General features: G+C 49.7%; 1 protein-coding gene across 2 annotated transcripts in view; it reads right to left on the bottom strand.

Annotated features, from left to right (window-relative positions):
* The window catches only part of AKAP8 (A-kinase anchoring protein 8), an 895754-nt gene that overhangs the window by 550194 nt on the left and 318700 nt on the right, over positions 1-26860 (bottom strand). For both annotated transcript variants that reach the window (XM_086960773.1, XM_086960782.1), the window contains exon 8: positions 25689-25725. In XM_086960773.1, coding sequence (XP_086816899.1) covers positions 25689-25725 — 37 coding nt within the window. The remainder of the gene's footprint in view (positions 1-25688; positions 25726-26860) is intronic.

Below are 26860 nucleotides of genomic sequence, written 5' to 3'. Positions count from 1 at the left end.
AGGTACCCTAAACAATGACAAGTGTTGTCTGTTTTGTAAGTAAGCTGCTTTAGCAGCAAGATGTAATCGTATGGATGTGTATGCTAGATTACTTCTTCGTAGATGCAGGAGTTGAAGCATCTAGTGGATTGATTGTGTTGTTATTGCAGCAAATAACAAATCTTTTCCATTTAGCTGCATAGCATGCCCTAGTGGTAGGATGTCTAGCTTCTTTAATGACGTTCATACAGTCTGGTGGGATACTGAGGTAACCAATCTCTAAGACTTCAAGAGCCATATCGCTAGGTTGAGTTGACCTGGCTCTGGATGTCTTATCTCTCCATGGTTCTGTGTAAGAAGCTTTGGGGAAAGGTGTAGCTTTTGGTGTGGAACTACTGAAAGTTCCAGCAGTGTCGTGAACCATGGTTGTCGGGCTCATGTTGAAGCAACCTGGATCATTGTGAGAGACTATTGTTTGAGTTTGCGCATCAGTAAGGAAATGAGCAGGAGAGGCGGAAAAGTGTACGCAAGTCTGCCTGACCAGTTCATCCATATCGCATTGCCCTTGGACAATGAGTGTGGATACCTAGAGGCGAAGTTTGGGCATTTTGTGTTTACATGTCTGGCAAACAGATCTATGTCTGGGTGGCCCCACATTTGAAAAAACGGAAGAAGAACTTGCGGATGAAGTTCCCATTTGTGAATCTGCTGTTGTTGACGACTGAGCAGATCTGCAATTTGATTGTGTATCCCAGGTAGATGCTCTCATAAGAGGTATATCTTTTGAGGAATGGCCCATCTCCAAATGCTTTGTGCTAGGTGTGAAATCTGCAGAGTGTGTGTCCCCCCCTGTGTTTGTATATAGTAAATTGCTGTCAAATCGTCCGTCCGGACGAGTACAATTTTGCCTAGGAGATGTTTCTGAAAAGACTTTAGGGCGAGAAATATGGTCAGTAACTCCAGGTGATTGATGTGGAGGAGTTTCTGTTGAGTGGTCCACATACCTTAAATGGTGTGGTTCAAGAGATGAGCTCCCCAGCCGGTGAGTGATGCTTCCGCTGTTAGTACTATTTGTGGAACCGGGTCTAAGAACAGCCACCCTTTAGAAAGATTTTGTGTGCTCCACCTTTGCAAAGAGCGGAGCAATATGTGTGGCTGTGCACCAACACCAGATCTGTAAGATGAGCTTGAGCTTGGTTCCACTGTTATGCTAGACATTCTTGTACCAGACGCATTTGGAGTCTTGCGTAAGGGACAATTAAGATGCAAGAGGCATCAACCCTATTAATTGCATGAACACTCGAGCTGGTAGTGAGTGTTGCGGTTGGAATTTTGTGATGACGGCTTGCATACTGGCTATCCTGGGTGGATTGAGGTATGCTAGGCCTTTGGAAGTATCTATTGCTGCACCTAGGTACTGTTGGGTGTGGGTCGGTTGGAGATGTGACTTGGTGAGGTTTATTGTGAATCCAAAGTTGTGCAGCAGCTGGATTGTGTTGTGTGTTTGTTGTACACAATTGTTGCATGACTTAGCTTTTATGAGCCAGTCGTCTAGGTAAGTAAACGCATGAATGTGTTGTCTTCTTGAGTGGGCTGCTACCACTGCGAGCCATTTTGTGAAGACAATGGGTGCTCTTGTGACCCCGAATGGAAGGACTTTGAATTGATAATGTTGTTCGTCAACTATGAACTGTAGGTATTTCCTGTGAGCCGGATGAATAGGAATGTGGAAGTAGGCATCCTGGAGATCTAGAATCATAGGGAGTGTGTTAGTTGTCTTTTGAGGCTGTGAGAATATCTCTAATACAAAATCCTCTTCCAGGGGGTCTGAATGGAGTTGAACCCCATGGTATTGTGCAGCTCTATTTATTAGTTACGTAAACCCTACGTTGTCATCTGGAGTGGATGGTCTGGAGGAGTATAAATCTGGCTGAGGTACATCTGGGACATTATAATCCTCCCAAGAATCATGAGGTGGAATACTGTGGGTGTCATAATCAGTATCAGTATCATTATGTGATGGGTCTACGTTTTCATCCCCATCCCCTAAATCCTCATCATCATCTTGTGGCGTGGGTGATAGAGGAGGTATTGGAGAGTGTGCTCGAGAAAGTATAATGGCTGGAAGCTGTAGAAGTGGTGAAAAAAGCCTCATAGGTGAGGTAGCTGAGTCTTTTTTCTTTGAGGGTATCTCAGGTGTTTCTGAGGTGCCAATTTCCTCTTTTTAGGTGGTATAGAGATACCTTACCCAGTAATGGGGTCAATATGCAGTGTCTTTTGTCTAGGATCCGGTGGATCTGGATGGAAAAGTTACTTTGATACACTGTATTTTCTCGGGGCGAGGATTTAGGCTCCGAGTGGTGTTTTGGTCTATCTTCCTTAGCTTTAGGAGGAGTTTTTGTGCCCTTTTGCTTAGGTGGAGTTTTTGACTCTGATGTTTTTGGCTGTTTTTTCGGATCTGAAGTTTTGGATGGGGTTTGCTTCAGTGACGAAGTTTCTGGTATTTTGGGTTTTGGTTTCGGTGCCAAAAAGTCTGGAGTCGACGGTACCTTGGGCTAATGTTTCGGTGCCAAAGAGGGTTCTTCGGCATCGTGATGTGGCTGACTCGATCCCAATCTTCCTGAAGGCTTAGTGGGCTTCGGAAGCAGTATCATGGTTTCGACCCAGAGGTAAAGGTGTTACTGGAACCTTATGTTTTTTCGGGGCCGGGGCGTTGACGTCAGTACTCACGGTTCGTTGACCTGGAGTAATCAACTGGTCTTCTGAGTCTGATTCGTCGGCTTCGGAGACGCTGCCTTACTTATCTACTGTCTCCGGATCGTCGGGCCTGCCTCGAAAATGCCTTCCGGTGCTGAGACTGTTGCTCTGGATATTTTGTGACGTCGAGCTAGGCGATCACGTATAGTTTTCTTGGACCTGAAAGTATTACAGGCCTGGCAGTGTCGATCTCGTGTTCTGGAGCGAGACAAAGGTTGCAGACCTCGTGGAGATCTGTGTGTGGGAATTTAGCCCCACACTTGGATTTTTTAAATGGAGTCCTTTCCATATGCTGGTTGCTGGCGCCGATTGGCCTAACGCGCCACATCGACGACCGGACTTGAAAATCTGTTTGGGAATTAGATGCAGTCGAGAGATCGCGATTAAAACAATACCGTCGAGCGTTGAGAGCTTTGCGCGTCGAAGGGGAATCTAAATAACACTGACCCAGAGCGCAGCAAATTACATCCGAACGTGATGGCGGAAAAAAAACAATCTGGAGATGGAGTCGATGCCCATGCGCACTACTAACCAAAGGAGAAGTCACCTAGCTCGTGACTACAAAGACTTCTACAATAACAAAGGGCAAACATCCAAGCCCAACACCAGATGGCGATCTATGTTAAAGTATGCGATCTACAGCTCACATGCCTCGAACACATGTCTCGTGGTGGCAGGCTGGTGTGTATTAGTCAAGGAACCCACCAGAGGCTGGTTCTACGTTGCCCTCTGAGTGCATTTATAATAAATCTCACACTGGCATCAGTGTGGGTTTATTATGATGAGAAATGTTGTTACCAAACTTCCAAGAATTCAGAAGAAGCCATCATGGTGTTTCTATGTAAATAACTTTATATTTCTTTGACTCAAGGTCCAATCAATTAATAAAACTTTGATCATGGGCTCATAATATTCATTGTTTTATGTTTTCCTAGATCCCCTGGATTTTGTGCGATTTTTGTGCATATCTGGATAGCCCCTGAAAAAGGTGGTTAATCTACTCTCCGCAAGTCACCGAAACGCGCATTGACGCCGACCCTATGTTCAGTCTCTTTTGAACATATACACCTACTTTGGTCGTGGAGACTTTGTAATCTGTAGTCTCACCCTTTCTTTCCAGATGCAATTTTCGTGAATGTTGTGAGTCTGTATGTGCTTGGATGAGTTTTGTATTTTTTACATATGTATTTGATCTTTTCCGGGGGTTTTCTTGTTAAATAGTACAATGTAAATATTTTTTGAATTCTATGTAGAAATACTGTCTAATTGTGTTGTATTATATACATACACCAAAAAAAGCTTTAAAAAGAAAATAGAAAGAAAACTAAATGCTATGAAATATATAAAGAAATTAAATAAACAGTGATGGTGAAATCAAGTATGTTAATGTCATCAAAATGATTTAACAGATTGTTGAGCCCATCGTTGAATTTAATGTTGAATACAAAAGAAATATAGGCCGTGAGGGAGTGTTCTCATTGCATGTTTGTCTCTTCCCCTCTTCTCCCTGGCCTTAAATTAATCTTCCTGAGAGGGGGTTCCCATTTTTTACAGTAGTACAGTGTTAATGCAACACACCAGTGGTATAGTGCACCCTGCTAGAGGGGAGTCTTACCTAAAACATAGGCAGTGGGTTGCAGGCATGGCACACAGGATTGAGTGCCATGTTGACTCTTCACTTTCTCTGCACCAAAACACATAGCCTGCAATTGCAGTGTGGGTTTGTGTTAAGATACAGGACCTCTAAGGGTAGCACAATGTGTGCTGCAGCCCTTAAGAGGCCTTCCCTGGTCACAGTGCCCTTGGTACCCATGGTACCTTTTACAAGGGACTTACATGTGGCCAGAGGTGCCAACTGGAGGCACAAAGGTACAGTTTTGGGAAAGAACACACGCCCTGAGAACCTGACTGGCAGTGACCAAGGGCACATCAAGTCAAAGTGCATCATAAATCAGGCAAAAAGTGGGGGGGGGGGTTACTGCAACAGAACCACAGCTTCCGACAGACTGGCCCATGTACAACATGTTTCAGTGTGCGTTCTCCCAACATGGGAAAGAAAGAACTTCCTCTTGCGCACTACTGAGGTCCCCGTCTCGATATAACTGTTTAAAATCCACCAGTTTCATGCATCCAGTACATCACACTTTATCATCCATCAACCATCATTTGCAGCTTCACTGCTTGCTCCAATTAAAGATGGTATTCCCAAGCATGTAGGGGAAGGGTTCATATTGTAATAATAATGCGCAATTATCATTGCACTAGGACATCAGTCCTCAACATCTCGTTTCAATAAACCATCCCAATGTATTTCAAGCAGAAGCCATTGGCGGCCTGGTCGGCACAGACACTTTTTCTACAGAGAGCCCCATGGCAGTCTAGGGGGAGAGACGCAGGGAACCTATCCCTAGTGGCAGCAGCGGCCGCGAGAATAGGGAGAGGTGCATGGCTGCGGCCTGCCAACAGATTGGCTAAGATGGCGAGGGACAAGAGGCCTAAAACATCGAAACAGGGGAAGTTAGACCGATTTACCAAGGTACTTCCTACGCCCGGGGGAGCAGAGGGAGGTCCAGCCCACCTCGCAGACACTGCTAGGATACTACAGGCAATTCATGCGTCCCGAGAAATCCTGGAAGGTAAGATGACAGAGATACGGACTGAGGTTACGTTCCTGCGCCAAGACCTGCAAAAAGTCTTCAAAAGAGTTACAGAGGCAGAACAACAAGTCTCGGAATTAGAAGACACCTGACAAACCACATGTAAAGAAGTGGCGGGACTCTTGGCTAAAGTGAAGGAAGTGGTCTGGAGAGTCAATTGATGCAGAAACTTGAGCCCGCAGGAATAATCAGAGATTTATAGGCTTTCCGGAAAATACGGAACGTTCTGACCCGGGACATTTTCTTCTGACATTTCTCAAGGATGCTCTCCCGGAGGCACAGTTTTTGTCATGCTTTGTCATAGAGAGCGTGCACAGGATGCCTAATGTCCGACCGCCACCAGGAGCTCCCCCTAGGCCGCTGATATCCCGGTTCTTGAATTTTCAAGACCGAGATCTCATACTCAGGGAGATACGAAAGAAGGGGTAGATTAAATATGAAAACACAAGCGTGATGGTGTTTCCAGACTATTCACAAGACATACAAAAACTGCGAAGCACCTTTGATCTCATTAAAGTGAAAGTTAGAGCCCTCGGGATCCAATACAAGTTGTTGTTCCCAGCCAAACTTAAAGTTATCTTCCAAGGTACGATGCAGTTCTTCCAGATACTGAAGGAGGGGTGGTCCTGGATTGAAGAACGGCCTCAGCTGAGGCGTGGGTCGACCCTGGCTGCTGCCATGGTTATCGACAAAAGACCGAACTCCAGTCAGGAAACGACCTAAGGAAAAGCGGCGTAGAAGAGTGCTAAAACACCGGATTGCTACCATGGCTACACCGGGGAGGTCCCTGAGGCTTAGGGAACAGAAAACCACCATATTGGACACAAATGACGATACTACCCAGGAACGAATGTCTAGAACTTCTCGGAGATCAAGCGACAATGGTGACTCTGACCAGTCAGAGAGAGATGAATCTATGGATGGGGACAGTGAACACCCTCTTCTGGAGAGCATTCAGCGGCTGGAGGCTTCAGGCCATAGCCTTACGGGTGAAACCCCTCAACTACCGCAGCTTCACAGCAATGGCGAAGAGGAATGATGAACTGGGGCCAGACGCCCGCCTAGAGACGCTGTGAGATTCCCGAGGCCGGCGGCCATTTGGGACCTTTGGCCTGGTAACGAGAAGTATACAGAGTGTTGTTGTTATTGTATAATTGAGTGAATAGCGGAAAGGCGAGGGTTACAGACCTCTGGGTGGTTTACCTGCGCCAGTGTTGTCATGTCGACAAACTTGGGGGGGTGGGGGTGCTTGCAGAGTGTGGAGAGGGGTGCATTTGGGACACTTTTAAATGTTCTGGACTATGTTTATTGGGAAGGGAGTGGGTTTGTTCAGTCAGTTTGTATGAATACCGACACTGAGATGAGAAGGCAATGTCTGGGCTTTGCTCGGAGACTGGGGTGGGACGCTTTAACAGTTTTTTCACAATGGCTGTGGGCGGTTACACAGTCAAATGTGTTTTAGTATCTAATTACCTTAAAGGCTCAAATCAAATATAATATTTTTACAGGAGACGCATCTCATGAGTCCCCACTGTTAATTCCTGGTTAGGGTGCACTTCTCCACCTTGGCACACACAGGATTCACCCGAGGTTTGAGGGGATTGGCAATCCTCATCAAACAATCACCCCCTTTCCGGGTTACTCGACAAAGGGAGGACCCAGATGGCACATATGTAGCAGTCCAGGGCACCTGGAACCACAAAACTTGGTTACTTATTAGTGTCTATTCTACCCCATGTCTCCAGAAGCGCAGGCTGGTTAAATTGACTAAACTCCTCTTACAGTCTGGCCCCGCCACGCATATCATCAGGGTGACTTTAATGATGTGAGTGATCCCTCTCTGAATAGTACGCTGACAAGACCCGGGTCACAGGAACCTACTGCACTGGCGAGGTTCCAGGCAGCCCTTGGGTTAACTGACCTCTGGAGGCGCCACCACCCATCTACACGTGCATACACATACTTTTCTGGGGCTCACAGGGTTTTTTCGAGGCTGGATTACCTCTTTGCCCCAGCTGGCGAGATTAAGCAGGTAGAGGAGATGGAATATTTGGCTAGAGGTATCTCGGACATCTCACCGCTCTTCTTAAGGGGAGGTCAAGGTACTACTTGAAGACTGAATGCCTGCCCATTAAAGATGAAACAGTGGCCAAACAACTCAGGGTGGAAGCCGAGCTCTACTTCAGGGAGAACAACGGCTCAGTACAGTCAGCACTTATTTTATGGGAAGCTTTATTGCCCATAAAAAAAGCCAGGAAACCCAAGAGATTTTGGCTATGGAACGCAGGCTAGTGGACCTCGAAAGTCGTGATGCCTCCACGTTGAGTGAACATACCCTCCGTCAAGTTGATATTACTAAAAGGGAATATCAGGCACTGGTCACCCAAGAGGCGCTGCTTCATCAGCTCGCAGTTCAGCATAGATTATATGAGACAAAAGATAGAGCTGGTAAGCTGCTGGCTTGGTTGGGCAGGAAGGAACTGGAGTCGAGGTTGGTTATGTCCATTAGGGAACAAGGCCATACTTACACCACACCCCAAGATATAGCGGGGCTTTTGCCCGGTATTACTCAGCACTCTATGCAGCCCGAGCACAAACGAGTGAGGCACAAATAACCCCGTACCTTTACGAGATTGAACTCCCTTGCCTCGCCCAGGAAGAGAGGGTCAGGCTTAAGGAAGACATCACCCTGGAAGAGGTAAGAGAGGACATTGGTCGACTGAAGTCGTGGAAAACCCCAGGCCCTAATGGGCTTCCGGGGAATTTCCTTAAAGTACACAGTAACCTACTGGCCCCACATTTACTTAAGATGTTTCAGGCTTCCAAAGACAATGGGACGCTCTCTGCAGACCTTAGAATGGCAACGCTGGTAGTGATACCCAAAACGGGCAAACCCCCGGACCATTGTGGGGCCTATCGCCCCATCTTGTTATTAAATATAGAAACAAAGATCCTGGCTACTATCCTCGTGACACGTCTCTTAACTGTTATTACCCCACTGATATACGGAGACCAGTCCGGCTTTATGCCGAAGCGAGCCTCGCTCTATAATCTGCGACGCATGGCTAATTGGATGGATGCTGTTCGAGACCAGGATGATGCCACCTGCTCCTTTCCTTTGACGCTGGAAAGGCGTTCAATACCATCCACTGACCTTTTATGAGACGCACTCTGAAGAAATTTGGTTTTGGCCCGGGGTTCAGCTACTGGGTGGCGCTGCTATACACTGAACCCCTGATTCCCGCAGCTAGGGTTTGTGTCAATGGAGCTTCCTTAGAACCTGGCCGACTCAAAGAGGGACGAGGCAGGGATGCCCCCTTTCCCCCTTACATTTTGCCCTCATATTGGGACCCTTGGCATGTGTCATCCGAGCCTTCCCTGGGGTGGGTGGTTTTGTAGACTAATCCCGACTGCTGGACGAGGAACGCATATATTTATATAAGGATGATATTCTCTTATATGTGATGAACCCGACTGAGACACTCTCTCAAATCCTTCAAATTTTTGATGACTATGGGCGTCGCACAAGTTACTACTTGTGTTACGATATATCTGTAAGAGACATTAGTTAGTGATAGATTCCTTACCTTAGAATATCCCCAGGCGTCAGACTGGATCCGGAAATTTTTGCGTAGCAATACCCCTGCGCGTCGGTAGGCGTCATCTGCGGCTCCGCGTTCGTCGTCGGCGTCGTTAGCGCCGGAATGACGTCGTCAGAGTACTTAGACGCCGCCCATGCGCGCTGACGTCAGTTCTGATACACAGTTTTTCCGCGCCAGATACGCAGAGCCATGATAGAACCAACACTGGTGCCATGAAACTAGGGCTCTGAAAGGGGATGACCTTAACCCTAGATATCGGTTCGCAGAACGGGGAGGATGGGTGAGTCAGTAAGGAATCTATCACTAACTAATGTCTCTTAAAGGTATATCGTTACACAAGTAGTAACTTGTGCATCTGAAAGAGACACGTTAGTGATAGATTCCTTACCTTAGAATAGATACCCCAGCAATACCAACCCCGGTGGTGGGTCTGCGAACCAATTATCACACCAGAAAGTCCTGGAGGACGGAACGGCCAAAGAAGCCATCCCTCTGGACTTGACTGTCCAGGCAGTAGTGTCTTGCAAACGTGTGCAGCGAGGCCCACGTAGCTGCCTGGCAAATGTCCTGTAAGGGGACCCCTCGGCCCAGGGCAGTTGTTGTTGCCGTGGCTCGAGTGGAATGAGCCCGCAATCCAGCAGGGGGCTCCTTTTTGGCCATGGAGTAACATACCTGAATACAAATGATGATCCACCGCGAAATGGTCCTCTTGTGTACCGCCTTTCCCTTCTTCGCGCCCACGTAACCAACAAAGAGTTGGTCATCCACCCGGAACTGGCGTGTGCGATCCAGGTAATAAGAGAGCGGAGGTTTTGGGTCCAGACGGTGGAGCCTCTCTTCCTCTTTCGAGGGATGCTGAGGCGGAAAGAAGTTGGGCAAGGTAATAGACTGCCCGATGTGGAAGGCTGTGACAACCTTGGGCAGAAAGGAAGGTCTTGTCCGCAACACAACCTTGTCCGGATGAACAGAGAGGAAAGGTGGAGTAGAAGAAAGAGCCTGGAGCTCACTCACTCTCCTGGCAGAGGTGATGGCAACCAGGAAAGAAGTCTTCAGTGTAAGAAGACGGAGAGGACAGTTATGGAGCGGCTCAAAGGGAGCACACATTAGATAAGTGAGTACAAGATTCAAGTCCCACTGGGGCATCACGAAGGGAACAGGAGGGAACATGCGTGTGATGCCCTTCAGAAACCTATTTACAATGGGGGACTTGAATAAGGAAGGCTGATCAGGTAGCCGTAAGAAGGCGGAAAGAGCAGAAAGGTACCCCTTGAGAGTGCCCAGAGCAGGGCCCAGCTGGGCTAGGGAATGAAGGAAGAGTAGAACTTCAGAAAGGGGTGCAGAGAGAGGACCCACAGCCTTTGCTGTGCACCATGCCACAAATCTGTTTCACCTGCAGGCGTATACCGACTTTGTGGAGGGTCGCCTGGCTGCCAGAATGATATCACAGACTTCGGGAGGCAAGTCAAATGGCCTCAACTGCCGCCGCTCAATCTCCAAGCTTGTAGGTGGAGACTGGACTGGTTTGGGTGCAGGACCGTCCCCTGCTGCTGCGACAGAAGGTCCTCCCGAAGAGGCAGACGAATCGGGGGATCGACTGACATGCTGAGTAGCTCGGGATACAAGTATCTTCGTGCCCAGTCCAGAGCCACAAGGATAACCTGGGCCCGGTCGCGCCTGATCTTCTTCAGCACTCTGGGCAGAAGTGGTATAGGCGGAAAGGCGTACAATAGACCGCAATTCCACTCGCGACGAAAAGCATCTCTGAGCATGTGCCGCCTTGGAAATTCCAACGCGCAGAACTGATGACATTGCGCGTTCTCTTCTGTGGCGAATAGATCTAACCAAGGCTCTCCCCATTGCTGAAAGAGACCTTGCGCCACGTCCGAGTTCAGACGCCGTTCGTGATCCATCATGCACCGACGGCTGAGTTCGTCTGCCCTGGCATTCAGAGAACCACTAGGGCACGCCCTGAGGCGCAGAGCCTCCTGGCATAGGGTCCACAACTCCACCCGCCCTGTTTGTTGCAGTACCACATGGCGGTGGTGTTGTCCGTGAACACCTGCACTACACTCCCCCGGACAGAGGGGAGGAATGCCTTCAGTGCAAGACTAATCGCCCGCAGCGCCAAAAGGTTGATAAGGAGCTGGGACTCCGCCGAAGACCAGAGGCCTCTGATCTCTGCCTCTCCCATGTGGCCACCCCAGCCCTGGAGGGACGCGTCCGTCACAACCACGTGCTCCGGGTGGGGTAGGAAGAGGGCTCTGCCACTGACCCAATCGCGGTCCGTGAGCCACCACTGCAGCTGTCTCGCAGTGCCCTTCGAGATGAAGACATGATCGGACAGGTTGCCCTGATGCTGGGCCCACTGAAACTTCAGGTCCCACTGCAGAGCCCGCATCCGCCACCGGTCGTGATGCACCAGAAGGATGCAGGAGGCCATCAGCCTCAGAAGCCGCAGTGTCAACCTGACTGGGACTCGGGATAAAGGCTGAAAGATGGGAATCAGAGCCTGTATATCCCGAACCCGCTGTTCGGGAGGGTAAACCCGAAACTGCGCTGAGTCGAGAACCGCTCCGATGAAGAGGAGCTTCTGAGAGGGACACAGGTGCGACTTCGGCACATTGATGGAGAACCCCAGCAAATGCAGGAGGTCGGCCGTAGTCTGGAGGTGGCTGACGACTGCCTGGGACGAGCCCGCCATCAATAACCAGTCGTCTAGGTAGGGGAAGACTGATACCCCTAACCTGTGCAGATGAGCTGCGACCACCGCCATCACCTTCGTGAACACCAGTGGGGCGCTGGTAAGACCGAAGGGGAGCACGGTAAACTGAAAGTGCTCTTGGCCTACCGTGAACCGCAGGTAACGCCGGTGGGCCGGCAGGATGGGGATATGGAAATAAGCGTCCTGCAAGTCCAACGCTACCAGCCAGTCTTCTGGGTCCAGGGCAGTTAAGACCTGAGCCAAAATCAGCATCTTGAACTTCTCCTTCCGGATGAAGCCGTTGACGTTCCGCAGGTCCAAGATAGTGCGTAGGCCCCCTTTGCCCTTCTTGGGTACCAGAAAGTAGTGGGAGTAACATCCACACCCTACTTCTGGCCCAGGAACGCACTCGATGGCCCCCTTAGCCAAGAGGGCCGTGACTTCCTCTTGCAGAAGTTGCAAGTGATCCCCCGACACGCGGTGGCACTGCGGTGGCATGGATGGAGGGGTCGCCTCGAAGGGGAGGGAGTAGCCCCTTCGGACGATCTGCAGCACCCACCTGTCCGATGTGATAGTGCGCCAGTGGGAGAGGTGATGGCGACCCCTGCCTCCCACAGGTGTCACATGGGCCTGAAAACTCGGACTAGGAAGGTTTTGAGGCGACTGCTGCGGAGGGAGGTTTGGACTGGCCTCGCCGCTGTCCCCGACCGCCGCCACGGCGGTTTCCACGGCCGCCACCATGCTGTTGAACATTCTGCGGCACATGGCTGACAGCACGTGTGGGGGCTCCCCTTCCATGGCCACGAAAGGAGCGAAAGGCACCCAATTGCTGGTGTGGGGCCGAGAGGCCCAAGGACTTGGCCGTAGCCCTGGAGTCCTTAAAACGTTCCAGTGCATGGTCTGCCTTGTCGCCGATGAGGCGACGGCCATCAAACGGCATTTCCAGAAGTGTAGTCTGGACATCGGCCGAGGAGTTGGCGGGCCTCAACCAGGCGTGGCGTTGAACCGCCACCGTCGTTGCCATTGCCCTGCCCAGTGAGTCCGTGGTATCCAGGTATCCAGCCCACACCGGATGGAATAACGCGCTGCATCTCGGCCCTCCACAAGGGTTTGGGCGAGTTTAGCCCGGACCTCCTCCGGACATTGTGGCAGCACGTCCGTCCCACAGAGTGTGGGTGTAGCGGCCCAAGAGACAGGCGGTATTGACTGACCGCAGCCCTAAGCTTAGGGACGAGAACACCTTCTTCCCAAACTGTTCATATCTCTTGGATTCCCTGTCGAGCGGGGCCGACGGGAACACGGTCTGGGAATTAGAGGCCTGGATGACCAGGCTCTCGGGGGTGGGATGGGTGGACAAAAAGCAAGGGTCGCCCGGGGCCGGGCGGTAGCGTCTGGCCACGTTTCTATCCACAGGCGGACCTGTGGCGGGCTTAGACCAAGTGCCCACAAGAACGTCACACAAGGCCTCATGCGGTTGAGGACCTCGGTGAGGAGGTTAGTCCTCACGGCCGCGACGGGGAGCTCAAGGTTTAGGGCCTTGGCCGCCATCGTCAACACTACACTATATGTAGACCCCTCCTCCGAAGCCACGGTCGGAGGGGAGACAAATCCAGTGTCTGGCGAAGTGTCAATACCACTGGCCTCCCCAAGCTCATATGTCCAGTCCTGTTGAGACTGGCACTCCAGTGCCAGAGGGTCCTCAGACCCCTCCCAATCTCCCTCGTCACCTGTGTCCTGCAAAACTGGATTAGTAGACAGGGCCTCCTCATGGAGATAAAAATCTCCAAAAGCCGACTGAATCGGCGCCCATCGGCGCCGTTTCGGCGCCAGAGTCGGACCGTAGGGAACATTGGGAACGGCGTCCACAGTGGGCGCCAGGGGCGACACCCGTGGGGCCGGCGCCGGTGAGGTCGACCTTCGACGACCCGGATCCGGAAGCGGATCCGGTGAGGTCCTGCGGCGCCGAGACTGAAGTCGCCGGCGGCGTAGGGGCCGAAGCACCCGACGGCGTCGGGCCGAAGCACCCGACCCGCTAGGGCCTCCAGTCGGGACCGTTGGGCCCGGAGGCGCCACGGAACCCGACTGAGGAGGGAGGGACCTCATGGCCATGAGGTACAGCTCGATCTCCTCCGGCGTCGCGCCGTGCCCAGGGACCCGAAGGTGTGGGGCAGGCGGCGACACTTGCGACTCCCGTGGAGCTGTGTGGGCGGTGTCGCCCGAGCCCCAGGCCGCATCGTGCGAGCGTCGGGGTGGGTCGGAGGAACGATGACGCCTCTCCGACCTCTCATGCCTCTTACCTGAGGACTTGGAGCCTGACGACCGGTTTCCACTCTCGGAGCTGCGAGGACTCGGACCCCGCGACCTATCCCTCGACCTCCCGTGGGACCGGGACCTGGAGTGGTGCGGTGCCGACTGCCGAAGCTCGAGCCGCTTGCGGGACCGCTCCCGCCTAGCCTTCGACGTCAGGGCCCGGCTGTCGGAGCAAGTGCGGTCGTCGTGATCGAGGCCTAAGCACATCAGGCACCGGCGATGGGGGTCCGTAACCGACATCAGTCGGTCGCACTTCGAGCAGGGTTTGAACCCGGGCATCCCTACCGGCACCGATAGAGTCGAAGACTCGAAGAAAGAAATTATCAAAAAGATCAAAAGTTTTAGTCAAAAAATGACTAGGGGGTAGAGCTTCTCCGGATCTGCGCTAGCTGGCGCGGAAAAAAGAAGAACTGACGTCAGCGCGCATGGGCGGCGTCTAAGTACTCCGACTACGTCATTCTGGCACTAATGACGCCGACGACGGACGCGGAGCCGCAGACGGCGCCTACCGATGCGCAGGGGTATTGCTACGCAAAAATTTCTGGATCCAGTCTGACGCCTGGGGATATTCTAAGGTAAGGAATCTATCACTAACGTGTCTCTTTCAGATATGTGGGGTATAGCATCAACTGAAGTAAATCTACCCTGCACCCGGTGGGGGTGGGGGTGTGGGGGGGGGGGGGGAGGGGGGGTGATGCTCCAGACCTACCATAGCTGTTTGCATTGGTCGACAGAGGGGTTTACCTACCTTGGCCTCTACATTACCACGAAAGTGGCAACTAGCTTAGCGGGCAACATTAGGCAGGTCATTTTAAACTTCCAGGAAGACTTTAGGAGATGGAGGAGGCTTCCACTGACGATTATGAGAGGGCCGCCTTGAACAAAAGGATGACACTTTCCCAGTTGCTTTATGTGTTGCAAAACACTTACAGTAAGATACCAGAAATGATTTTCAAAAGTATAGACAGTGAATTGTGCTTGCTCCTCTGGGACGGGTCCCACCCACGCATTGCCCTTTAAACACTACAAAGAAACCCATATAACGGGGGCTTGGTCCTCCCAAATATTAGGGCGCACTATAGAGCATCCCATCTCATTGTAATCAATGAATGAATACACGCACCTTGGGATCACCCAACGTATAGGCTGGAAAGGATGCAATTTAGAGAACATACACACCTACACTATACCTATGGTGGAAAGGGAAGTAGCCAGCTGTTGCAAGCGACCCAGAAAGATCAGGGAAGGAGTCTTGAAAGATCTAATGTTTGACCCTACTGTTGGTAATCACGAACAATATTAAATGTGACCCTTTATCCTTGTGCGCCCAGGTCGTACGAGCCCATATACAGACTAACCTGCAAAAGATATATTGCTCTTATAATTACCCTACAAAAACGTGTGGACTGCCATTAATTGTGTATCATGTATTCATGCTTTGTTTGACGTTTTGTTTTATTTTCAAAACAAAATAAAAATATTTATAAAAAAAAAATAGAAGTCATGTGTATTCCCTAAAATACAAAAGCACAGAGAACAAGATCTATGGAAACAATCTTTAGCATGACCCAACCACCTCTTTACTGGTAAAATCATCAGTATAACTGAAATCGTACATCGATCAAAATCTGCGACAACTTATCTTGTTGACAACTCCCTCTGTGAAAGTACTAAAAGCGTATGGAAAATAAAACAAAAGTGTTTGGATTGCCGTGAACAGAGTAAGGCTGAAAACACCCTGGTTATCGAAGGCTCATAAATATACCTTATTTCTCCAATGTTCAACATGCATTTCCCTGTGTACAAGCGGAAGCGTCAAGTGAAAAGCAAACTAATAGGAATGAGCAAGTTAAACCAAAAACCAAATGGTACTCGGTGTAGGATTTTGTATATCAACAATTAAAATCCGATTACAAACACCTGTGCCCGTGGGTATTCAGTGAGACTACAATGCACGTTTTTGAGTTGATAACTATTGCGGTGTAAAGCATGTGCAGTGGTTTAGCGTTGATAACCCGCACATATAATGTGTGAGTCCATTAACAATAAAAACAACATTGAACTGTGCTAGAAGCTATGGGATAGATGTCGTGGACGAGGCATGATCTAGTCACTGTTACGCACTGCATTCAGCCTTAATAAGTTGTGCTCACTGCTCCAAAACAATCATACTTGCTTTGTTAACGTAAACATGAACCTGCAGGTCAAACTCACCTACTACCTTGGAAACAAGAAGAATCTCGTGTTTGGGCATTCAAACTGATTATCTGGGAAGGGGTGTCTTAAGTTCTCTAAGAAAGACCATTAAACCTAAAAGTTTCCATGCCCAACACGAAACCTAAGAATGGTAAATAAATAAAAATGAAGGGTGGACCCAATAAACACAAATGAGAAAATAATTGGTAAAATACTGAAAAAATGACATCACTTAAAATGAACATTCCAAAATTCCCTCTAAGAAGAAAAAAGATATCATCGCAATCTCGCGAATTGTAGTGAGCCGTGTTCTAAATGTTTTCGCTAACATTTAAAATCCAAAATCAATGCCTATCACCATGTACAATGTGCACATGGGGCAAACGTGCATTCTACAGTCTGCGATCCGAACAAGTTACATAATCTAAGCTGGGCTGTTTGCTGCAATCAATGGAACTCTTACAAACCGCCAGAACTAGGAAAAATGTACTTAACAAAATAAAATAATTTAAAACAAAAGTACAAACCAACATCAGGGAAGACACTCAAGATGAGGGATGGTTTTGGTGTCTTCAGGAACTTCACCATTCATAGAAACGACAAGCCTGCCTGGGAAGTGAAGAGCCAACATACAAACCAATCGTGGCTCTGCTCTCAGCTTGAGACCAGTACCATGACAGGTCTGAGCAGGCTAACACAGCGCTCCTTTTCAGACTAGGAGCCTGTGCCTGCAGTTTGTTTGGTTGTTACACAGCTGATATAGGTGGTGTCTGAAGTGCGCATGTCGAGCAGCCGGCCAATCCGACAATTGTACTTTAGACCGAAAGCAAGTAATTTATGCTGCCATTCATCAGAAGGAATGGCCTCGTCCCCAAGTTGCGCGAAACACAGTACACTTCAAATGGGCATTGACCATTTTATTAGAATCATGTTTGCTACAGCTGCTGAGTTCGCAGTAGGTGAGGCAACGCTTCTCGGCCCTAAGGGAGGAACCGCCCATGCATATGCCTTTCGTCCCTGAATACTCACACTGTACCTGACGCACAAGTTACTTGCCTTCGGTGACGATATATCTGTAAGAAACATACGTTAGTTATAAATTCCTTGCCTAAAAATATCCCCCAGGCATCAGACTGGATCCGGAAAGTTTTTAACATCAGCAGTACCCCTGCGCGCCGGTAGGTGGCGTCGGTTGACTCCACGTCAGGGGTCTCCAACCTTTTCTGTAGTCAGAGCTACTTCTGGCCAGTGAAAATCGTCGTGAGCTACTGAACCCGAAGCAACTCGCGCATTTTTCCGAGAGACTCCCCACGCCTAGTTTAATTGACTTTAAGCCTAATTTCATCAGAGCTCATACTGTGGTTTGAACAAAATACCCAAGACAGGTATGACTTAATAGTTCCCTGGAACACCAAAAGGAATGACTTTGGATTTGTGACGCTTCAAGACATTTCAATTAATAGGTCCAAAATTTCAGAGACACTTCTAACGAGTACAAATTACAAAACAATAAAGTAGTACTATCACAAAATTAGCTGCAATACACCATTTAATTTGTCTTTTTGCTGCATGATTTTGTCAAACTTGCTGCATAATTTGGTCCCCCAGTGCCACATAATACCAGTGGCCCTGAACCATGACTTAACAGTCATGACCCCTCAATCCCATACCCCTCTACTCCCCCCCCCGCCTCATCATGAGCTTGGCCTTGACTACTGGACACAAATAAACGCAGAGTTGTAAGAAGCAGTGGTACCCAAGGGCTTGTAGGAAAGTGAGCAATCAGACAGCAGCACGAAAATCCTACTGCTGATCCTGGCTGTATCTATTGTTACCTACCTGCCAAGTAACGGTAACCTATACACATGTGCCTTTCAACGTTTTATTGTATTGCCTGTATTATCATTGTTGTGACTGGGACTGCTGTTGTCTGTCTTCCCCCGCTGCCTGTACATGGTCTGTACTCCTTTTTCTTCCCTCTGTTCCCCTCGCTGTACCCGTGCTCTCTCTGCCCGGTCTTTCCTTCTGTACCCCTCGCTGCCCCGTGTCTCTGCCCGGTTTTCCCTTCTGTTCCCCTCGCTGCCCCGTGCCTCTCTGACCATTCTGCCTTCTGTTCTTTGCTGCCCCTATATTTCTGTATTCTGTATTTTGCCTCTGTGCCATTCGTTTTTTGTGCCCGTCTGCCCTCTGTGTCACTCGTTTTTCCCTGTTTTTTGTGCCCTTCTGCCCTCTGTTCCACTCGTTTTTTGTGCCTTTCTGCCCTCTGTTCCACTCGTTTTTGCTTCGTTTTTTGTGCCCTTCTGCCCTCTGTTCAACTCGTTTTTGTGCCCTTCTGCCCTCTGTTCCACTCGTTTCCCCTTGTTTTTTGTTGTTTTCTGCCCTCTGTTCCACTCGTTCTCACCTTGTTTTTTGTGCCTTTCTGCCCTCCGTTCCACTCGTTTTTCCTTCGTTTTTTGTGGCCGTCTGCCCTCAGTGCCACTCGTTTTTCCCTGTTTTTTGTGCCCTTCTGCCCTCTGTTCCACTCGTTTTTGGTGCCTTTCTGCCCTTTGTTCCACTCGTTTTTTGTGCCCTTCTGCCCTCTGTTCCACTCGTTTTTGGTGCCTTTCTGCCCTCTGTTCCACTCGTTTTTGCTTAGTTTTTTGTGCCCTTCTGCCCTCTGTTACACTCGTTTCCCCCTTGTCTTTTGTGCTTTTGGCCCTCTGTCCCACTCATTTTCTCCTTGTTTTTTGTGCCTTTCTGCCCTCTGTTCCACTCGTTTTTTGTGCCCTTCTGCCCTCTGTTCCACTCGTTTTTGGTGCCTTTCTGCCCTCTGTTCCACTCGTTTTTTGTGCTTTTCTACCCTCTGTTCCACTCGTTTTTCCTTTCTAACCGGCGCTCCCTGAAGCTTTGTCAGCCATCCCTCCCACGGGATCCCTAATTCCACCATTGAGCTTACCTGCGGTGGAAGTCACATCTCCCACTGCTGCGTGCTGGCACCCGACAATGATGTCACAAGAGTCAGACTCTCACGAGAGGAGTCTGCAGCTCCAGGAGAGGAGCATCATCCTCTTCACCCGCCCCCACCCAAGCTTGGCTCCAATCCGAGCGGCTGGTTTGGGTGAGGGCGGGCAAATGGAGCCGGAAAGCCTAATAGCCCAAAATACCACCAAATACTACTGAAGGGCTACACGGGCTACTCCCGGGTAGCTCGCGATCGACCGGTTGGAGACCCCGGCTCCACGTCCTTTGTCAGCGTGATGGTCGCCGGGATGATGTCGCAGAGGTTATTTAGATGCCGCCCTCGTGCGCTGACGTCACTTCTGTACACTACTTTCCGTGCCAGAAACGCAGAGCCATGCAAGACACTGACCATTAGTGCACAACTCTAGGGCCCTGAAAGGATGTCCTTAACACTAGAACTCAGTTCGCAGAACGGGCAGGATGGATGAGGTGGTAAGGAATCTATAACTAACCTATGTTTCTTACAGATATATTGTTACCGAAGGTAAGTAACTTGTGCACCTGAAAGAAACAGTTAGTTATAAATTCCTTACCTTAGAATAGATACCCTAGCAATACCAACCAAAGAGGTGGGTCTGCGAACAAAGATCACACCAGAAAGTCCTGGAGAACAGAACGGCCGAAGAAGCAGTCTCTCCAGACTTGGCTTCCAGGTAGAAGGGTTTTGTTAACATGTGCAGCAATGCCCACTTAGCTGCCTGACAGATGTCATTCAGAGGGACTCCTCGTCCTAAAGCAGTAGTTGCTGCCGTCGCCCTGGTGGAATGTGCGCGTAGCCCCACTGGAAGCTCCTTTCTAGCCAAACAATAACAGGCTTTAATACCCAAAACGAGCCATCTAGAGATGGTCCACTTGTGTACGGCCCGACCTTTCTTGGCACCCACGTAGCCAACAAAGAGCTGGTCATCCACCCAGAACTGTTTGGTGCGATCCAGATAGAAGGAAAGCGCACATTTTGGGTCTAGATGGTAGAACCTCTCTTCCTCTTTAGAAGGATGCGGAGGCGAAAAGAAGGTGGGCAAAATGATGGTTTGCCCGATGTGAAAGGAGGTGACCACTTTGGGAAGAAAGGATGGAAGATTTCTTAGGACAACTTTGTCCAGATGTACAGCCAGAAAAGGAGGCTTGGATGAAAGAGCCTGGAGCTCACTCACTCTTCTGGCAGATGTAATGGGTACCAGGAATGCAGTCTTAAGAGTTAAGAGTAGTAGAAGACAGTTGTGAAGCGGTTCATAGGGAGCGCACATCAAATAGATCAAGGTCAAATTCAAGTCTCACTGAGGCATCAAAAAGGGAATAGGAGGAAAGAGATGAGTGATGCCTTTTAAGAAATCATTTACAACCGGGGACTTGAAGAGAGAAGGCGGATCAGGAAGCCTTAGAAAGGCAGAAATGGCCGAAAGATATCCCTTGATAGTGCCCACTGAGCCCTGCTGGGCCAAAGACAGGAGGAACAAGAACAACCTCAGAAAAAGGGGCAGAAAGGGGATCCACAGCCTTTGATGTACACCAGGCCACAAAAGTATTCCATCTGCAGGTGTATACAGTCTTAGTGGAGGGACACCTGGCTGCCAAGATTACATCACAAACTTCAGGAGGCAAGTCAAATGAAGTCAACTGCCGCTGCTCAATCTCCATGCAAGGAGGTGGAGGCCTGACAGGTTCGGGTGGAGGACCGTCCCCTGCTGCTGCGACAGAAGATCCTCCCGAAGAGGCAGTCGGATCGGAGGATCGATGGCCATGTTGAGCAGCTCGGGATACCAGACTATTCGTGCCCAAACCGGAGCCACTAGATTGACTTGGGCCTGGTCGTGCTTGATCTTCTTCAGCACTCTGTGCAGAAGTGGTATAGGCGGAAAGGCGTATAGAAGTTGGCAACTCTACTCGCGATGAAAAGCATCGCCTAGCGGGTGCCGCCTTGGAAATTCCAATGCACAGAATTGCTGACATTGCGCGTTCTCTTCGGTGGCAAATAGATCTAACCAAGGCTCTCCCCACTGATGAAAGAGATCTTTCACCACCTCCGAGTGAAGACGCCATTTGTGATCCATCATGCACCTGCGTCTGAGTTCTCCGCCCTGGCTTTCAGTGAACCTGCCAGGTGTTGAACCACCAGGGATATGCCCTGGTGTTCCAGGCATGTTCTGAGGCGCAGGGCTTCCTGACATAGGGTCTATGACCCCACCCCGCCTTGTTTGTTACAGTACCACATGGCAGTGGTGTTGTCCATGAACACCTGCACTACTCTTCCCCGGATAGAGGGAAGGAATGCCTTTAGTGCAAGACAGATCGCCCGAAGCTCCAGAAGGTTGATGTAGAGCTCAGAATCCACCCGAGACCAGAGGCCTCTGATCTTCGCCTCTCCCATGTGGCCGCCCCATCCCAGAAGGGATGCGTCTGTCACCACTGTGTGATCTGGTTGGGAAAGGGAGAGGGATCTGCCGTTGACCCAATACTGGTTTGTGAGCCACCACTGCAATTGTCGTGCAGTGCCCTCCGAGATCTAGACGCAATCGGATACATTCCCCTGATGCTGCGCCCACTGGCACTTCGGGTCCAACTGCAGAGCCCACATAGGCCACCTGGCATGATCGATCAGCGGGATGCAGGAGGCCATGAGGCCCAGCAGCCTCAGAGTCATCCTGACCGAAACCCAGGATTGAGCCTGAAAGATCAGAATCATAGCCCGAATATCCCAGACTTGCTGTTCAGGAGTATAAACCTGAAACTGCGTCATGTCCAGAACCGCTCTGATGAAAAGGAGCTTCTCAGAGGTAAACAGGTGCAAATTTGGTACGTTGATGGAGAACCCCAGCAAATGCAGGAGGTCGGCCATAGTCTGGAGGTGGGAGACGACTGCCTGGGACGAGCACGTCTTTAACAGCCAGTCGTCAAGATAGGGGAAGACTGGAACCCCTGATCTGCGCAGATGAGCTGCGACCACCGTCAACACGTTCGTGAACACCCGAGGGGCGCTGGTAAGGCCAAACGGGAGCATGGTTAACTGAAAGTGCTCATGGCCTACCATGAACCATGGGTAACGCCGGAGGGCCGGCAGAACGGGCATGTGAAAATAAGCGTCCTGCAAGTCTAACGCTACCAACTAGTCTCCAGGGTCGATGACAATCAAGACCTGAGCTAGCGTCAACATTTTGAACTTCTTCCGGCAGAAGTGGTTGATGTTCCTGAGATCCAAGGTAGGACACAGGCCTTTGACCTTCTTGTGCACCAGAAAGTAGTGGGAATAACAACCACAACCTACTTCTGGGGCAGGAATGCGCTCGATGGCCAAGAGGGCTGAAACATCCTGTTGGAGAAGGGCCAGGTGATCCTCCGACATGCGATGGTACTGAGGTGGCATGGAGGGAGGGGTAGTCTCGAAAGGGAGGGAGTAGCCCCTTCGGACTATCTGCAGAATCCACCTGTCCGACTCAATGGTGCGCCAGTGGGTGGCAGAATCCGCCATCACCACCCCCGTTTGGTGGCCCTGGAAGGACAGAATACGAGGGTTTGGAGGCTGATGCAGAGGGGGCTGAGTTGGACTGGCCCGCTCGCTGGCCCCCAGAACCACGCCGGTTGTTCCCACGTCCCCGGCCGCGCTGGGGCTGAACAGCCTGCGCCGGCCTGTGGCTCTGGGCGGGACGTAGTGGGGCACCCCTTACGTAGCCACGAAAGGAGCAAAAGGCAGACTGTGCAGTGCGGTTGGTAGAGAGGTCGAAGTACCTGGCTACCTGGCTGTAGCTTGAGAGTCCATAAAGCTTTCCAGCGCGTTGTCTGCCTTGTTGCCTAAAAGGCGACGGCCATCAAAGGGCATGTCCATAAGTGCGGATTGTACATCCCCGGAAAAGCAAGTTGAATGCAACCAGGCGCAGCGCCGGAGGGCTTCTGACGTGGCAATCGTTCTGCTCAGTGCATCAGCGGTATCCAGCCCACAGGGATGGTAAACTTTGCTGCATCTCTCCCCTCGGTGACAGCAGGGGAGAGCACGGCCCAGGCCTCCTTCGGGCACTGAGGCAGCACCTGCACCACTGTATCCCACACAGAGTGGGAATAACGGCCCAACAGACATGCAGTGTTTACCGACCTCAGTCCCAAGCTGGAGGAAGAAAACATCTTCTTCCCAAGTTGGTCCAGCTTCTCGTATTCCCTATCAGGTGGAGCTGTAGGGAAGGCGCCCTTGTACGTAGAGGCTTGGACCACCAAGCTCTCAGGGGTAGGGTTTTGGGAGAGAGAAAGTGGGGTCGCCCAGGGCCAGGCGGTGTCGGGCTACCATCCTATCCACAGCAGCCCCTGTGTTGGGCCTGGACCAGATGTACACAGTGGCTCACAACTTTAGGCCTTGGGGGTTGGGCGCCTTGTCAGTAACACTGAGCTGTGGGACTGTTGAGATGTCAGTCCCAGAAGTGTGTCGGAATGAACCTCTGGAACAGCATGCCTCCTGAATGAATGTGCAACTGAGGCTAGAGCCCTCTCTGCTCTCAGGTGGGGGCAGGATGTTGGGGATGCTGAGGTTGTGGGCTGGCTATTCCCAAGGGCTGTGGTCACTTGCACTAGCCCATGTGCAACGTCCTTACAGCTGTGCCCAATGTCGGTCTGAATATTCACAGTCCACCTTGCTGGCATTGTGGCTACTGCCAAACGGTAGATGGACTGGGTGAATGAATCAAACCTTGCCAGTTACGGCCTGTGCCTCTGTCCCTGAACATGGTGCTCCTTCTCTATTGCGGTTAGCCACTGGTCCTTCCCTTTTTCTCCAATTTCTGCATCAACCTAGACATTCATAGCAGATGTCAACTGTGTCTGTATTTGTATTTTCTGCAGGCGCTTCATTGAGACGATGGACCTCTCCAATACACCATACATAGGGGAATGTTTGGCCTCTGTATTGACTGTGTATCCTGCCCTTTGATGTTGTGGGGTCCTGTAAGGCAATTGTCCCTCATCACTGTCCACAAACTCTGGCAGTGGTGAGATTGTTGTTCTCCTGACAGTTGGAATAAGGATGATGGACTGAGGGGATGGTGGTGTCGTGTCCCTGATGACCACATCAGTGCCAGTAGAACCTTCAGCTGCTATGGTTCCTGACACGTCTGGACTGTGACCTATGGAAATGCAGGTAAGTTTGTGTAACTAAATGTATGCCCTATACAGAAACGTTTGGTGTAGTCATCCGCACACAGTACAGCAAGCAACTCCCATGAAGCATTGCCAGGGTGGGGCAAGCATCTCAATGGAGTTATTCTTGCTGTGATGTATGATATATGGATTTGCTAACATTAATGTTTGCTAGGTAAGAAAAGGGAAGATGACTTACCCTGGCTGCTGCCTGCTGGATTGGAGGTGTCGATGTCCACTACACCCACCACACTCTCTGGTTCCAGGGTCCCCTCTATGCATGTCTCCATGGAGTCGGAGGGGTGTGTTTTGAGGGTCCTCCACATGTTCCACATCCCTAAGCCATACTGCTGGCCACCTTCCCCTTCATCCAAGACCACAGGTCATACCACCATTTGAGGATCTCTGGGATGGTCTTCTGGGTGACACCTAGAGACTTAACCTTCTGAAGGATGTTAGTCCAGATTCTTGTTTTTTGGATCTCTGGAACTGCCTTCCCAAACAGTTGATCCATATGGGAGAGACATTCTTCTGTCAGGAGCTCTAGCTCCCTCTCTGTTATCTTCCTCTTCCTGCTCACTGAGTCCATGTTCGCCCCTTCTGTAACCATGGTGTTCTCCAGGAAAGGTGTGATAAACTGGCACTTGTGATGCAGGAGCACTCCTTACTTCCAGGACATGCCTCTTGGTTGTGGCCACACCCTATATGTGTAATCTTCCTGATCTAATATCATCATTCAGCATCCAGAAAGCTCTGCTTCCTAATTTTTTATTTTGTAATTTCCTATTTTGCGATTTGCAAATGTGAACCCATAGAAATCGCAATTTTTTTAATCGGCGGTTACATACATACTTTTTTACAATTCCCAAATAGTGATTTCAATGGATTCGCTGATTGGAAATCGTAAATCCAAAATTCCATACCTAGGGCCCTATGTAGGCTCCATGTGCCAGTCTACTAACATCTACAGAATTTCGGAGACGACATCTAGCGCATCCAGATCTCTGGCAGTGTCGGGCTGAGGCAGCAGGGCCTATGACAATCCCATTATCAGGGCATGTGCTTTCGTTAGGATGAAAGGTGGGGTCTTTGGTACTCCCAGACCCTTGATGTCTGGTACTTCTGGGTCAAGAAGCCAGGGCCTTTGGTACATGAAGGGAGCAAGGGCCGCTTGCCAAGAGTCAAAGTAAGTAGAACCCTGCATGAGCATGCCTTTAGCTGACATATAGCCATGCAAGCACAGATTTAGACCTCACTTGCTGGAGTCAGCAAAATCTTACATACAACCAACTAAGTGAATTCAAATGTCAAATAGAAAATAGTGGTTTTGTGCATTACAGACAAAAACAAGGAGGAGATTGCGTTGTTTACCTTTGTTTTCTACTTCAGTGGTGCCTTCCTGAATACCCTTAAACACAATAAACAGAAGGGAATAAGATTAAGAGGTGTAATGAATGTATGAAATAATTTCATAACTCAAACGTTTTGTCCTGTAAAAACCCTTTGGTACTTAAATGTAAACACATTTACAACAAAATTAAACGAGGAGAACAGGAAGTTTTTGAAATGCTATGTGCAATTACATTGCGCTGTTAAAATGTTCTGTACAGTTTTGCCCTTCCATATAGGTGGCAGCTATCCAGCAATATAGACATTTTAAAGACAATATTTACACACCTTTCACTGTATGGGGAAGCTTGATGTTCGCCCAGACAGATGTGTCCCCATTGTGCTCTCATGCAGCTCCCACATCAGGGACAATGATTGCAGTGGGTGTAAAAGCGATTTCAAACTTCTAGTCTGGAATCGCTTATGCACAGTACAATCAGGTCTTCGTGCTCGAAAGTCACTCGCTGGGCACACAAATCACAAGGTAACAGGGTCTCTCTCTCACTTGTACAGCAGCTTTATGGTGTGGCTTGCTTGACCACAAACACACCTTCAAAAAAAGCACCATCACCCGAAGGTTGGAACAGGATCCAGCCATCCTAAATCCAAAGGTTTCCACTGAGGATTGAATCCATGGGGTGTCACTTCTGTTGCCACCTCCCATGTGTGGTATTGATGTATGATGACAGAGTTGCAACGCATGGGCAGGACTAGGCTGTGGCTCCATGAGACATAGCCACTTCCAGGTGATGCACATAAAAATATTACATTATATATGTGAACAAGGCCGCATGTCTGGAGGCCGAAACGCGTCATTTGGACCTCTGATGTGTGAATAAACAACATTGCCCATGTAGTCTATATCCTGGTGTTGCGCCGTTCCTTTGGATTGTCAAGCTTTGGGATTTTGTTGTGAATATATATCACTGAAAAAAACATAGTGTTTAAGGACGTTATAGTTAGTATTTCGCAATTAAAAGGCCTTTGAAATATACTGAAAAAACCATAGGTTTCAGGGGCGTTATGGTTAGAAATTAGCATTTAAAAAACCTTAGCAATTCACTGAAAAAAACACAGGTTTCAGGGACGTCATAGTTAATTGGACATTTCACTCATAGAAAACCAGAAAAATTCAGCCATTGTAGTGAGTTGAA

This window comes from Lissotriton vulgaris, chromosome 1_1, assembly GCF_964263255.1.
Source record: "Lissotriton vulgaris chromosome 1_1, aLisVul1.2, whole genome shotgun sequence".
In the NCBI taxonomy this organism is placed as follows: domain Eukaryota; kingdom Metazoa; phylum Chordata; class Amphibia; order Caudata; family Salamandridae; genus Lissotriton; species Lissotriton vulgaris.
The sequence above is the reverse complement of the archived record's forward strand: the minus strand, read 5'-3'. Positions and strand labels throughout refer to the sequence as shown.